Source organism: Camellia sinensis, chromosome 3, assembly GCF_055761805.1.
Source record: "Camellia sinensis isolate YWXY chromosome 3, ASM5576180v1, whole genome shotgun sequence".
Lineage (NCBI taxonomy): Eukaryota > Viridiplantae > Streptophyta > Magnoliopsida > Ericales > Theaceae > Camellia > Camellia sinensis.
Genome location: NC_138963.1, coordinates 211,208,202 through 211,222,003, shown reverse-complemented (window position 1 = coordinate 211,222,003; position 13,802 = coordinate 211,208,202). Strand labels below are relative to the sequence as shown.

Here is a 13,802-nt window from a genome sequence, read left to right as displayed (position 1 = left end):
ACTAAAACTCGGCTCGACTCGGCTCGTTTACCACCCTAATGCAAAGTAAAGTGAGTGATAACTTGAGGAAACAAAATGAAAAATTTACCAAATCCAAATTTACCATGGTTTCAGAAAATTCTAGGTGACGTCTAGTAGGCAAGGACGTGTGCTTGTTTTAATTTAAAACCAAAAAAAATATTAAAAAAAATCAAAAAGCCTATAACCTATATTAAAAAATTAAAGATATCATCTTTTCTTTATTTTTTGTACATTTTTTTGTAAAAAATTAAAAAGTCATTCTAAACGTACTAATTTTTTTTACCTTATATTTTAATAAAAAAATCAAAAAATTATTAAAACCGTCGTCACGCTAACCTGATGGTAGGACTTGAGGCTCAACAAATTTTGTGTTCATGACAATGTCCACCAATGGGAAAAACCAAAAATCTCATCAGGCAAAACAAAATGCGAAATCTACTGGTTCAATCAATCAAGAAAATGAACTCTCCATTGCCTCAAAACTCGTTATCTAAACAAAAAATTCAAGTCTCCAACTAACTAAAATAATATCAAAAAACAGATTAAACTAAAAGCTAGCAAGTTGAAAAGGCCCAGCTTCACAAAAGTGGTAACCATCATCCCTTAGTCAAAAAGACTGAGGCCCAGATCCTCCTGCAACAAGGATGACAGATATGTTAGGCAAAACATATAAATTCATAAGTTGACAATAGAAATTAAATCTGGGTACTAATATTCACACAGTAATCGCATTAAAAAGCTTACATCATCAGTTCCGTCATTCTCTTCCACTTTCTCCTCTTTCTTTGCCTCAGCAGCAGGAGCTGGAGCAGCAGCACCTCCAGTGGCGGCAGCAGCAACTGCAACACCACCACCAGCCGGAACTGAAGCCAACTTCTCCCTTCCAGATGCAATTAGTTCAGTGATATCTTTTCCCTTAACTTGAGACAATAGCAACTGAATCCTATCTTCATCAGCGTCAGCTCCAACTGTAAAGCACAAATAAATTTCATTTAATGAAACGGCTAGTCAATGAACATGTTGAAACAAATCACCATCATCATGGAAAGACTTCAGCTCTCTCTCTCTCTCGAGCCTTGACTTGTTACTTTCAAATCCACCGCTAATATGCTTCATACGACAAACCACAAATTCCCCCATATATTTAAACAAACATGGCAGGCCCAACACATACAATGCTAGTCTCCAACATAAACAAAACATGAAAGTATAGTTTTTTTTTTTTCTTTCTTCTCTAGTTTGAAGCATATAGCATGTCGATGGGTTCTTAAAAAAGGTTATCAAGTGAAATAATGACTCAGTAGCACAACATTGAAACACACAATAAAACAATCCACACAAATAGCATCAAAATAAAATAACAACCTAATAACGTTCACGCAACATAAAAATACTTCAGATGCAGTAGAAAATAACAACATATAATTTGGTTTGTTAAATATAGATTTGGATTTGTGGTTTTCCAACAAACATGGGCATTACATTAGGTTCAATTAGTTGAGTTGTGTGTCAGTTTGTATTAAACAATAAATAAATCAATTAATTTAGTGAGATGGCTAGGCTAATCCTCATAATTACATAATTCATATTTAAGAATTCTATAAGCTTTATGAAATAACATTGTTCTAATAGACTGTTACTCTCCTTGTTTTGCTAACAAAGATCCAACATTCAAACTCATCCAACACTCGTTTTTTATCAAACTAATTCAAATAATCAAATCTCAATCAACTTAAATGAAGACCAACCATAAAAAACAATAAACGCATTTATACAGATCTATATGCCAATTAAGGACTCAAAACACACGATTATACTAATTTAAAATTCTATAATATTGTATCCCAATAAATATGAACCAAATTAAATTAAAAAAATATTAAAAATTACCAGAACCGAGAATGCGCTTCAAATCATCAGCGGAAGGGCTGGTGTTACCTCCCAACACAGCAAGCAAATACGCAGCGACAACCTTCATTCTGAAATCAACACCAAAACCAGAGACCACGATAAGAATACACAATCAAGTAGATATAGATTATATGATAATGTACCTATATATATACATATATATATATAGAGAGAGAGAGTACTTCTTGAGGGATTTGGATCCGGAGATTCAGGTATGGATAATGATTCGAGCGCAAAATCAGAGATTAGGAGAATGGTTCTAGGGTTTAGAGAAGAGAATAGAAGAGAAGAGAGGAGAGAGATACGTATATATAGAGACCTAGGGCTTTTGACAAGCAAGAAGCTTGAGAGGCGGTTAATTTTGATTAGATCCTGACCTTTCATTTTATTTTTCCAAGATTACCCTTATTTTTTTTGTTGTTGGTCACGTCACGTCAAGCGCGAATTAATTTGTGAAGGAAGGAACATGGTAGGCCTACTTGGGCTGGGTTAGGCCCAACTTTTTTAAGGCCAGGACCTATTAGAACCAAATGCATCCTTTCATTTCAAAATTTTTATTTTTTATTTTTCCTCAGAATCTGGCCTGTTTCATGAGCCCAGTTTTAATTTTAGAGGATTTACTCAAAATCCATTCATAATAAAATTTTTATGCAATAAGGATAAATATAAATTTTTTTCTTAAAAAGTCTAGCACACACTACTATTACCAAAATATCCTTAATGACTAATTTAATATTTTAAACTTTAAAATGATATAATTTTTAATTTAGATGTCGATTTTTAATAAAATTAGTATTTTTAAATCATCACATCAAGATCTATCAAATAATATTGTCGAAATTGAGAAGATATGAAGGAGCTGCCTCCAAGCAATCTATTGATGATTCCTCAGACTAGCCATGGAAGAAATATAAAGGAAGTCCCGGGGATGGAGGTACGTCTCCTTTCTGCATATCTATTTCCATTAGTTGAATTCCCACGGATATTTACTCGTAAGCAGTAACATGTTATTTTCATTTATAGTAACATGTTACTGTCAATACAGTACACCAGCAACCATAATAAGAAAGAGAAGATCAAACCGAAACTAGCGAACAAAAAAATAAGAATGATGACTCATCGTTGGCAGATCTTGATTATTTTCATAACAGATTACATATAAATGACAAAGCATATAATAAAACACTAATATATATGTCTTAAAACATTTGCGGACTCTATGATTTTGTTAGGCTATGACAAAGAGTGTGTGGAGATTTACAAAATTATTCAAAAATCGATTGTCGACGAGAGTTTGTACTAACTCAAAGTTAAGAAGCTGAATCCATCACAGTTTTAAAAAATGGATTGGGAGGTGATCGAGGTCAACATCAAGAGTTGGCTCCATGAGATAAAGATTGTCGTGAAGATGCTCTTTTTACAGGGAGTGAATCCTCTGTGATCACGTTTACTTTGCATCCTTCAGAACTTCGAAATCGTGTTTCGCTAAAGAAAGTGCCAGAGATGAAGTATGAGATTCACACTGTGGGGACATATTTTGTGAATGGAAACACGTTGCCAAGGTGGCATCGGAGTGTCAGCCGAGGTGCTACGTGGCTTGGTCATGTTGTCGAGATGATCTTGGCAAGACCGAGGTTATCTGTGGAGATATCGAAATCCGAGATGAGCGGATAAGGGACAAGAGTCCTAGAATGGGGGAGGACCTCAATCTAGATATAAATAAAGCTCTTAGGGAGTTTATCTCTATCTAACTGGGAGTCCAAGATGAGCATTGAGCCAAAGTCCATTGAAGTTAGGCTTCTACAGGGATCAGGTTAGTGTTGGCTATAAAAGTAAGGCACCCTCGTGGGTCTGAGGTATGCTTTTTATATATTGTCTAGTGAGCTAAGCACTATTGGTTATCTTGGAGAGATAGTGATTACTGACTTGATCGTCGGAGTGCCCCCGGGTGGACGAACCATCATCGGACTCTTATCTTTCTGTGACAAGTTTTTCGGGCTTAATCTATTCTGCCGGTGCTCTCCTACTGAGTTTTCTTGTTTGGTTGTGTGGTAAAAAATCAACACCCATAATTTGGCACCGTCTGTGGGAACGTAAGGAGAATAGATAGCCAACAACGGGCAGAAAGAAAAGGTCAGGGACGACATCCTAAGTGAGAGTGGCAAACACACCGATTCTAATGTAAAGGAAGAGAATTGTAATGAAGAACCTCGAGAGCAGAACCCGGGGAAAAGAACGTCTGCCAAGAGGGAGACGTACCAAAGAAGGCAGGTCGATGAGAGTATTACAACGAAAACGACCTCTAGGTATAGAAAGATAAATACCTGAGAAGGGATGACGAGATGAAGGAAATGACAAATAAATTGGCAGATCTACAATCGATTGTCAACTTCATGATGCAGAACAACGTCATGCAGCCACCATTTCCATTGGAGGACACGCCAATTCCAGCGGCCAAGAACGGTGCCCAGAAAGGGGGATAGAAAGCAATCCCTGCAGTTCCTTAGCATGACAAGGCAAAGGAGCATTTGCATCGGCCTTCACCGGAGATCGAGTGGGGAGGATCAATGATAGGAGAGTCTCAAAAGACACCTCGTGCCAAGGAAACTTATGTCAAGAAACATCGGCATGTTCAAGGGAAAGAGTTTTGTTTTGACACGATGAATAAAGAGAGGTCCAAGAAAACTCAAAATGACACCGGGAGCAGTGTACCAAAAAGAATGAAATCCGTTAACAGTCGAGCTCCTAGTTGGACTAAGGAGGATTTAAGGGACTACCTCTAGAGGAAGCGACAAGATGCGGAGGTCACATCTCCGGTCAAGCCGAGAACGCAGTTCTCAATGGAGTTGGATAAGTTTGAGGTGCCAAAAAGGTTTCACATGCCGAGGTTCTAGATATATGGCGGTAAGTCCGATCTGAACTTTTACATCGACTTTTATTTGAATTCAATGGCACTTTATACTGGGAACGAACCGTTGCTCTGCAAGGTGTTCCCCTCATCATTTGGGGAAATCGCATCAGATTGGTTTCAAAAGTTGCCGAAAGAAACTATGAAAAGTTGGGAAGGCCTTGCCAAGATGTTTGTGGCCAAGTTTGTTACAAACAAACTGTAGCCGTTGAGGGTAGACTTCCTGATGGCTCTGAGAATTGGCGAGGATGAAAGTCTTAGGGCTTATGCAAATAGGTATTATGAGGTGTTTAACCGAATACCAGGGTGTAAATAAGAGTTGGTGGTCGTATCTTTTAAGAATAGCTTGAACGATGACTGTATGCTTCGAAAGTCACTGGCAAAGACATTGCCAAAAAGTATAGAGGAACTCATGCCAGAATTGAGAAATATGCGAGAGTAGAAGAAGACACGCCAGGAACAAAAGCGTCAAAGCAAGAGAAGAAGAACGGCTCGCCGACGCGAGGCCAAGGTAATTCAAATTTAATAGACAAGAAACAGGACTGAGGGCTACACAGGCAGTTACCACAGTGTTCCGGATCCCAGTTTACAAAGTCTTGGAAAGGATCAGGAACCAGCCGTACTATAAAGCACCAGAGAAGATTCCTAGCGAATTTATGGGAAGAAGCCTTAGGAAGCACTGTGCCTACCATAATGAGGATGGACACCTAATTCAGGGGTGCAGAGCCCTGAAGACACATTTGGAAGATTTGAGGGATTTGGTAGATGAGGCCAGAACAAGGGAAGAACAGGCAAGACTGCCCCAGGCATCGGCAACACCACCTCCATCAGCACTACAACCGCAAGTAGACGGACCTCAAGCGATCAATATGATTCACTCGAAGGTCAATGAGAACGAGGTACGTGGGGAGACCCAGAGGGTGAAACATTTACAACATGTGTATTAGGTCCAGAAAAAGAGGCCTAGGACCAATGGTGTCCTTTACTGAGGCCGACTTGGACATGGTGCAACATCTATACAACGATGCACTGGTGATATCCCTCAAGATTGGAGAATGGCAGGTAAAGCGCATTCTGATTGACCAAGGAAGCTCTTGTGACATCATGTATGTCAGATGTTACAAGGAGCTCGTCCTTCACCGAGATGATCTAGAGCAGTCCAACAGTCCAATGGTCGGGTTTAATAGAACGCAGACCTGGCCCTTGGAAGCAATAAATTTGGAGGTGCAGGCAGGCACCAAGAAGGTAAGTACAGAGTTCACAGTAATTAACACCCCTTCCCCTTACATTGTCATCTTGGGAAGGCCATAGTTGCATGCAATGAAGGTTGTTCCCTCAACATTGCACCAGCTGTTGCGGTTCCCAACAGAGCATGGAATTGAGGAGATCAGAGGGGATTAGGTGCAAGCAAAGAATTTCTCCATGGTAGCAATGAAATCCACATGCAACGTATGAGAAGTAGAAACAGTAGAGATTGAGGACGAGGACATGGAGGTCCTAGATGACGTTGGGAAAGAGTCGACCGACAAAGCGAGGAAGCCTGAAGAAAATTTTGGTCCAGCAAGGGGATGAAGAACGCTTCTTCCTTCTCAGCTCAGGCTTGCCCAAGAAGAATGAAAGGAAGTTGGAAGTATTCTTGCAAGCAAATATAGAGGTGTTTGCTTGGACGCCCTGCAAGATGCCTGGCATTGACCCCGAGGTTACATGTTACAGACTGAACGTAGACAGGTCGGCTAAACCTGTCATTCAGTGAGTAAGGAGGCCAACGTTGGTTCATGTGAAGGCAATATAGAAGGAAGTGGACAAATTGTTAGAGACCAGAGCCATTTGAGAGGTAAACTACCCAACTTGGTTGTCAAACACAGTTGTTGTGAAAAAGAAGAAGGGGAAGTGGAGGGTCTGCGTGGACTTCACTAGCCTGAATAAGGCTTGTCCCAAAAATAGTTTCCCACTCCCCAAGATTGATCAATTGGTGGATGCCACTTCAAGGCATGGAAGGATGAGCTTCCTAGACGTTTACAGGGGGTACTATCAAATAGCAATGTACCCCCCTAATAAGGAAAATACTGTATTTATCACCCCAAAAGGGTTGTATCGCTACAAAGTGATGCCTTTTGGGTTGAAAAATATAGGAGCAACCTACGAGAGGTTAGTGACTAAGATGTTCAGACATCTGATTGGAAAAATAGTAGAAGTATACATTGATGACATTGTCGTGAAGACCAAAGAACCTGATGATCATCTGCCAACTTGAAGGCAGTTTTTGACATCCTTAGAACATATCAGCTTCGACTCAATGCTTCGAAATGTGCATTTGGAGTTGGGTCTGGTAAGTTCTTAAGATACTTGGTTACCAGAAGGGGCATTGAGGTAAGCTCAGATTAAATTAAGGCTATCCTAGACTTGAAAAGCCCAACGTCGGCAAAACAAGTACATATGTTAATAGGAAGGGCCGCAGCCCTCAATAGGTTTATAAGCAGAAGTTCAGATAAATGTAAACCATTTTTCAGTTTATTAAAGAAGGCCACAGATTTTTTGTGGACAGAGGAGTGCGAAGTCGCCTTGGTTGACTTGAAGAAGTACCTGACAACAACTCCAGTTCTGTCAAATCCATTACCTGGAGAGGAGCTATTCTTATACTTGGCGGTTTCAGAGCACGCAGTAAGTGCAGTGATAATCAGAGAAGAAAAGGAAGAACAAAGGGCAGTGTATTATGTGAGTAAAACCTTAGCAAGTGCTGAGACCAGGTACCTATCCCTGGAGAAATTGACACTGGCCTTAATGATGGCTTCTAAAAAGTTGAATCATTACTTCCAAGCCCACAAGATTATGGTGTTGACTGAGCACTCTTTGAAGTCCCTGCTGCAACAAGGAGATTTGACATGTAGGGTAGCCAGACGGGCAATGGTATTGGGCTAATACGATTTAGAGTTCAGACCCAGAACGACAATCAAAGGCCAGGTTCTGGCCGACTTCGTGGCCGAGTTCACACCTGGTTGTATCCCACATTGGGCTCCGATGAGCCGCGACTTAGGGTGTCTAGGGTAATAAGAAGAGACCCAGCCAGGAATGAAAAACCCCACAACAGAGCAGAAGAAAGAAGAGAAACTCAAGCCCTGTGATATTTACATCAGCGACTCTTTCTGCTTGATTGTTGATGGGAGTTCAAACCGTCAAGGAGCGGGGGTAGGAGTAGTGCTAGTATCGCCAGATGGGCGGATGTTAGAACAATCTATTTGTTTGGGGTTTAAGGCCTCAAACAATGAAGCAGAATATGAAGCACCGATCGTAGGATTGAAGTTAGCAGTAGCAATGGAAGTCGACAAGGTGGTAGTTTTTTGTGACTCCCAGCTTATTATGAACCAAGCAACAAGCGAGTATGCAGCCCGAGATGAAAGAATGATATCCTATGTCAAAGAGGTTGTTAGACTGTTAGCCTTGTTTCAAGATTGCCGACTACAGCAGGTTAGCCGAGATGATAACAGCCATACCGATGCCTTGGTTAACCTGGCTAGTGCAATGAAATCAGGGGAGACAAGGACAATAATGGTTGGTTATTTGTCAGATCCAAGTGTGGAACCACTGATCACAGAGTGCGAAGCAATGTGTGTGGAGATGGGTCCAAGTTGGATGGACACAGTAGTAATGTTCCTTAGAGATGAGATACTATTAGATGATCGAAAAGAGGCACACAAGACCAGACTGAAGTCGGCACGGTTTAGCTTAATAGCAGAAGGGCATCTCTACAGAAGGTCTTTTACTGGTCCCCTTTTGAGATGTGTGCATCCCTTCCAAGTTGAAGACTTCTTGTATGAAATACATGAAAGAGTATGTGAAAGCCATGTTGGGGGCATATCACTTGCTCATAGAGCCATTACTCAGGGGTACTTGTGGCCCTACATACAGAAGGATGCTGAAGCCTACATCAGAAAGTGCGAGAAGTGTCAAAGGTTTGCGCCTTTGATACATCAATCAGCAGTAGATCTGAACCCTGTATCCAGCCCTTAGCCATTTTCCCAGTGGGGCATAGATCTTGTTGGACAACTACCTCAAGTAATTGGACAAAGAAAGTTCTTGCTGGTAGCAACTGATTACTTCACAAAGTGGGTAGAAGCTGAACCCCTTGCGAAGATTCGAGATATTGATGTGAAGAACTTCATATGGAAGAACATCATCACCAGGTTTGGGATCCCAAAGGTAATAATAGCAGACAATGGTACACAATTTGACAGTAAGCTAATCAAAAGCTTCTCTACTCTAAGTTTCTTTCAGAGTAATGGTCAAGCAGAAGCATCCAATAAAACTATCTTGGATGGGATCAAAAAGAGGCTGGAAGCAGTAAAGGGAAAATGGGTGGAGGAGTTGCCCAATGTACTCTGGGTATATCGGACTATGTTGAGGAGATCAACGGGGGAGTCTCCATTTGCCATGGCTTATGGCACTGAAGTAGTTATCCCACTAGAAGTCAGCATTCTCGGGACCAGAACCCAGAGAGTGGAAAATGGTACTAACGAAGCATTTCTAGCTCGAGATCTAGACCTTTTGGAGGAGAAAAGAGAAGAAGCAGCAATTCGACTGGGGGCATACCAACAATAACTTGTTAGGGCTTACAATAAGAAGGTTAACCCAAGAGAGTTCAAAGTTGGGGACCTTGTGCTGAGGAAAGTGGTCGGCATCAAGAAGGATCCTAGAGAGGGCAAGCTAGGGCCAAACTGGGAGAGGCCTTATAGAATTATCTCGATCGCCAGTGTAGACACCCCATTTTTGACGGCCTTTCAAGACTTGGATGTTCTTGTAGGTACATCCGATGATAAGTTTGTTTGCTCGCCAAGCGCTCGAAGTCCTCGGCGGAATGCCACAGGTTTGAGCCTTTCAAACCCTGCATCTATTTTATCTCATTGTTGGACCATGCCTTGGTCTTTCTCTCCTGTAGTCTCTGGTGGTCTGTCGGCCATCTATAGAGGCTACCAGCCAGCACTTCTTGTCGCCGGCCATTGATGTGCCTTGCCGGCTATCAATGATGCTTTGCCGGCCATCACTGATGGCCGGCCACCAGTGTTTTCTGCAGATATTTTATGCCAGATGTGCTAGCTGTTTGCGCAGATGCTTGCATTTGTCTACCCGTGGAGGGCTGGATCTCTTTGTATAGATTTCATGTTTTCTATATATAGGGACCCCCTCTCTCATGTTTTGAGGTTAGAAGATTTCAAACTCAAAATTTCTCTAGATTTCTCTCTCTCTCTCTCTCTCTTGCAATTTTGTGCACACTTGCCTATTTATATTACTCTTTTGCATACACATCCTTAACTAAAATTAATCACCTTTGAGCTGAGGTCCCTTAAGGTCTTGTTGAAGCTCTTGAAGGTGGTTTTGACTTGTATTTGTGCCTAAAGTTGTGCTTGGCTTTAAGAGGTGTAACACTTGTCTTTTAACTTGTTTTAGTACACTTGTTTCTCTATCTTTTTCCATTGTTTTGGGGCTATTTTTGAGCTGTAAAAATCTCTGTTTTAATGGGCTGAAATTGATGTTTTAATCCATTTAAGGTTAGGGGGATGTTTCACCCTTCTTTATTCCTTACTTCTAAGGATTTTGCACCTTTGTTTCCCACTTTTAAACCAAGTTTTTTGGGCGTTTAACCACTGAATTTCAAAGTATTTTCAGTGGCAAAAAACATGTTTTGAAGTCCAAAATTGGAGGGGTTAGCCTCCCCTCCTTGTGTCTTGTTTGCTTGCCTAGTTAATTCTATATGTTAGCATGTTTTTCTAGCTGTTTGTAGCTATATTCCAGCATATTTTTGCCTTTGTTTTAGACTACTTTAGCTCTGTTTTGGGCTGTTTCGGTCAGTTGAGTCTTTTTTTGCATGGTTGTAGTGTAATAGTCCTCACAAGCTTGGTGTTTTAAGCCTTTAGACACCACTTGTTTGAGTTGATTGCATGTTTTTGGTGCTTTTCACACTTAATTTCAGCACTAATCATCTCCGCAACCTCCCTCCTCTCTTGGCTTTTAATTTTTCTTTGAAAGTAGTTTTAAGTCATTTGTTTGCTTAAGTGTGGAATTGAGGTTTTGTACTTAATGGTTTAATCCCTTAGGGGGTTCATTACCAACGGTATAAGACTTCTTTCATAACCAAAGCAACTTGTGTTTTGAGCTTTGTTTCCATTAGAGGACTTTCACTCACCTTTGGACTTAATTGGATTAAGGAATGATTGGTAAAGTTAAAATGAGTAACTAACAACTTGTGATTAAAATTGAGCAAGATAATAACTTGTGTGTTGTGTGTTCAATGGGATATTAATTGAACACAAGGAAAATTAGGACATTTCATACTCAAAGTAATAAAATGTCTCAAGTTTTCTAGGTCTCCATTGCCCTTGAGTGTCTTGTTTTGCATTTATTGAGCTTACATATCTTGAATCACAAGCCATCATGCAATGAAATTGCTTGGATTGGTGGTTTGTGGCTTAAGTTAACAACTCCTTGGATTTATTCATGAAAAATAGGGGTGAATTGTGCAAACAATCCTTGGAAATACCCTTTCTTTGCTTTGTTTGTCCTCTGTTGCAGCATGATGATCCATTGCATTAGTGGCCGGTAGACCATCATCCATGGTCGGTAGGTGGCCGGCAGAGCACCATAGATGGCCAGCACCTGGCCGGCAGCCTTTACCAGTGGCTAGCTGGCCACTGATGCAAACTTCAACAGAATGTTGGTAAGGTGGAGCAATATGGTTCTAGAAGTGTTTAACTCTACAAACAGAGGCTTTTTAGAGCAAAACAGATGTCTTTTCGGGTGGTATCCAAGCATGTGCATCTTCCATTCCCTGAAGCGGAGTAGTGGCAACATAGTTAGAGACTTTAATTACTTAGTTTGTTCACATTTGTGTTGTAGCTTAATTAGTTAGCTTACTAGTTAGTTCGTTCAAGTGATGTAATAATTAGTTAATTAGTTTAGCTATTTATTCATTTGGTTTGTAATAATTAGCTGAATTATCTTAGCCCCAATTAGTTGCTAGTTAGCTTAGCTTTTATTCAATTGGACTCTCCTTCGTGAGAGCAAAATGTTGTAATAACGTGTATGTCTTTCAACCCCACGTCTTCTCCCTTTTATTTAACCGCTTTCGATGGTTAGTTTAGGAGCATCACGTCTCAATTAGCATACCTTATGCTTGCATCCATTCATTTTTATTGCATACACCGAGGCTCGGTGCATCATTTAAACTGCATTGTCATTTCATTACTTCTTTGAATACGTGTTTAACCGCATGCTATTTAATTGAATCATATGCTATATTAGTAGCCGAGCCTATTAGTTGCATTTCTCGCATGTGTTGCATTAGTCATTTTGTATAAGTTAGGAATCATGCATATTTTTCTAACTCATATCTTCTTAGCTTGGAGTACTAGGTGAGTTTTTAGTGCTTTAGCATGCTTGCATGAGTGTGAGTGATTTCCATGACTAGCATACTTGCCATGAGGCTAAATGCTTATTTGATAAATTGTTTGAATGTCTGTGGATGAAGGCTTGTTGTTTGGATTGGAATGATTTAATAAATGTACATTTTAAGCCCACTTTGTTGAGTGGCAAATCAGTTTTAAGCCCACTGTGTTTGGTGGCAAATTCGCAAGCTTTAAACCCACTTGAGGTGGCAAATTCAAACCCTTTTCGCAAAACAAACATGAACTTGAATCGTTCAAATTTGAGCAAACTAGTCTATACTTGCTTGTGCACATCACATAGTAATGTTAGCTTAATAATCGGAACAAGAGCACATAATGTTTATAAAAATCATATCAAGATTAGTAGAGGCCGATCCTTGATCGGGCGAGCGGGGGTGCTTAATTTATGACCTTCCCCTCTCGTACCCAAGTTCCTAAGCCGAGGCAACTTTGGTGATGATGGACACGTGACCTTTGGCACAAGTCATGGGTTTCCTAAATTTTCCCAAAAATAAAATATTTCGGTGGCGACTCTGTATCTAGCAAAGCAGTCCAATTTTGGCATTTTTGATTCAAAATTAATTTTTTAAAATAATTTGTCGGATTTGGATTCTTTGGTGTTTAATCAATTTCACATTGCATTTGTGAGATTAGATTCAGAACCACAGGAGTCCGAACTGTAGGGCTTCTTTCGAGCTTCCGAAAGGGGGTGTAGAAAAGCCGAGCTACAGTTGGCAATGGGGCATATCGGCTTAAAGACAGTGAGGGCAAAGAGTTACCAAGACCCTGGAATACTTGCAATTTGAAGTTTTTCTATCATTAGATTTTTGTTTTTTCAAAGTTTATGTTGTTAGCTGAAGTAATAATAAAATTTTAGCTTGATTTTAAAATTTGTGTAATAGGACTGACTAGTCCTTTGGCGATGTTTCTGATTGAAACATGACGAATAACTTAGACTTATTATATGACAGAGTTGAATTATACTTGCATATGATAGAGTTGAACTAAGTTGGCGATATTTCCAATTGAAACATGATGAATAACTTAGACTTATTTTATGACAGAGTTGAATTATACTTGTATATAATAGAGTTGAACTAAATTGGTGATGTTTCTGATTGAAACATGACAAATAACTTAGACTTATTATATGACAGAGTTGAATTATATTTGCATATAATAGAGTTGAACTAAGTTGAATTGAAACTAGACTTGCCATGTCGGCAGAATTAAACTAGAATGGAAAAAAGTTAGATTAACAGAGAAACCAAGGCTGAGAACCTTGGCTAGTCTTTGTTTGAATCTGACTTCAGCAAAAGACTATACATGCTTAATGTGAACTTAAGTGAAACATAGGTTCACATTAGGGGGCAGGAGGTAAGAGTGATAAAATAAACTTGAGAGTAAGAGCTTGGGACTTGTTGAATTTTTTGGAAAAAATTTATAAGTTAGAATGAGAGTTAGCTGAGATAACTACGAATAAAGTATTTGAGATACATCTTACACGAGGTAACCAACCAGGTCGT

At 39.9% G+C, this 13,802-nt stretch overlaps 1 protein-coding gene across 1 annotated transcript; it reads right to left on the bottom strand.

The window, feature by feature from the left end:
• Positions 1–472: 472 nt before the first annotated feature.
• LOC114308700 (large ribosomal subunit protein P2B) lies at positions 473–2,285 on the bottom strand. Its single transcript, XM_028254350.2, has 4 exons — positions 2,115–2,285; positions 1,912–2,000; positions 766–989; positions 473–654 (listed from the first exon to the last, which is right to left on the bottom strand). The coding sequence occupies exons 2-4, from the start codon at positions 1,997–1,999 to the stop codon at positions 625–627; spliced, it is 342 nt and encodes a 113-aa protein (XP_028110151.1). The 5' UTR covers position 2,000; positions 2,115–2,285; the 3' UTR covers positions 473–624.
• Between the last annotated feature and the right edge of the window lie 11,517 nt (positions 2,286–13,802).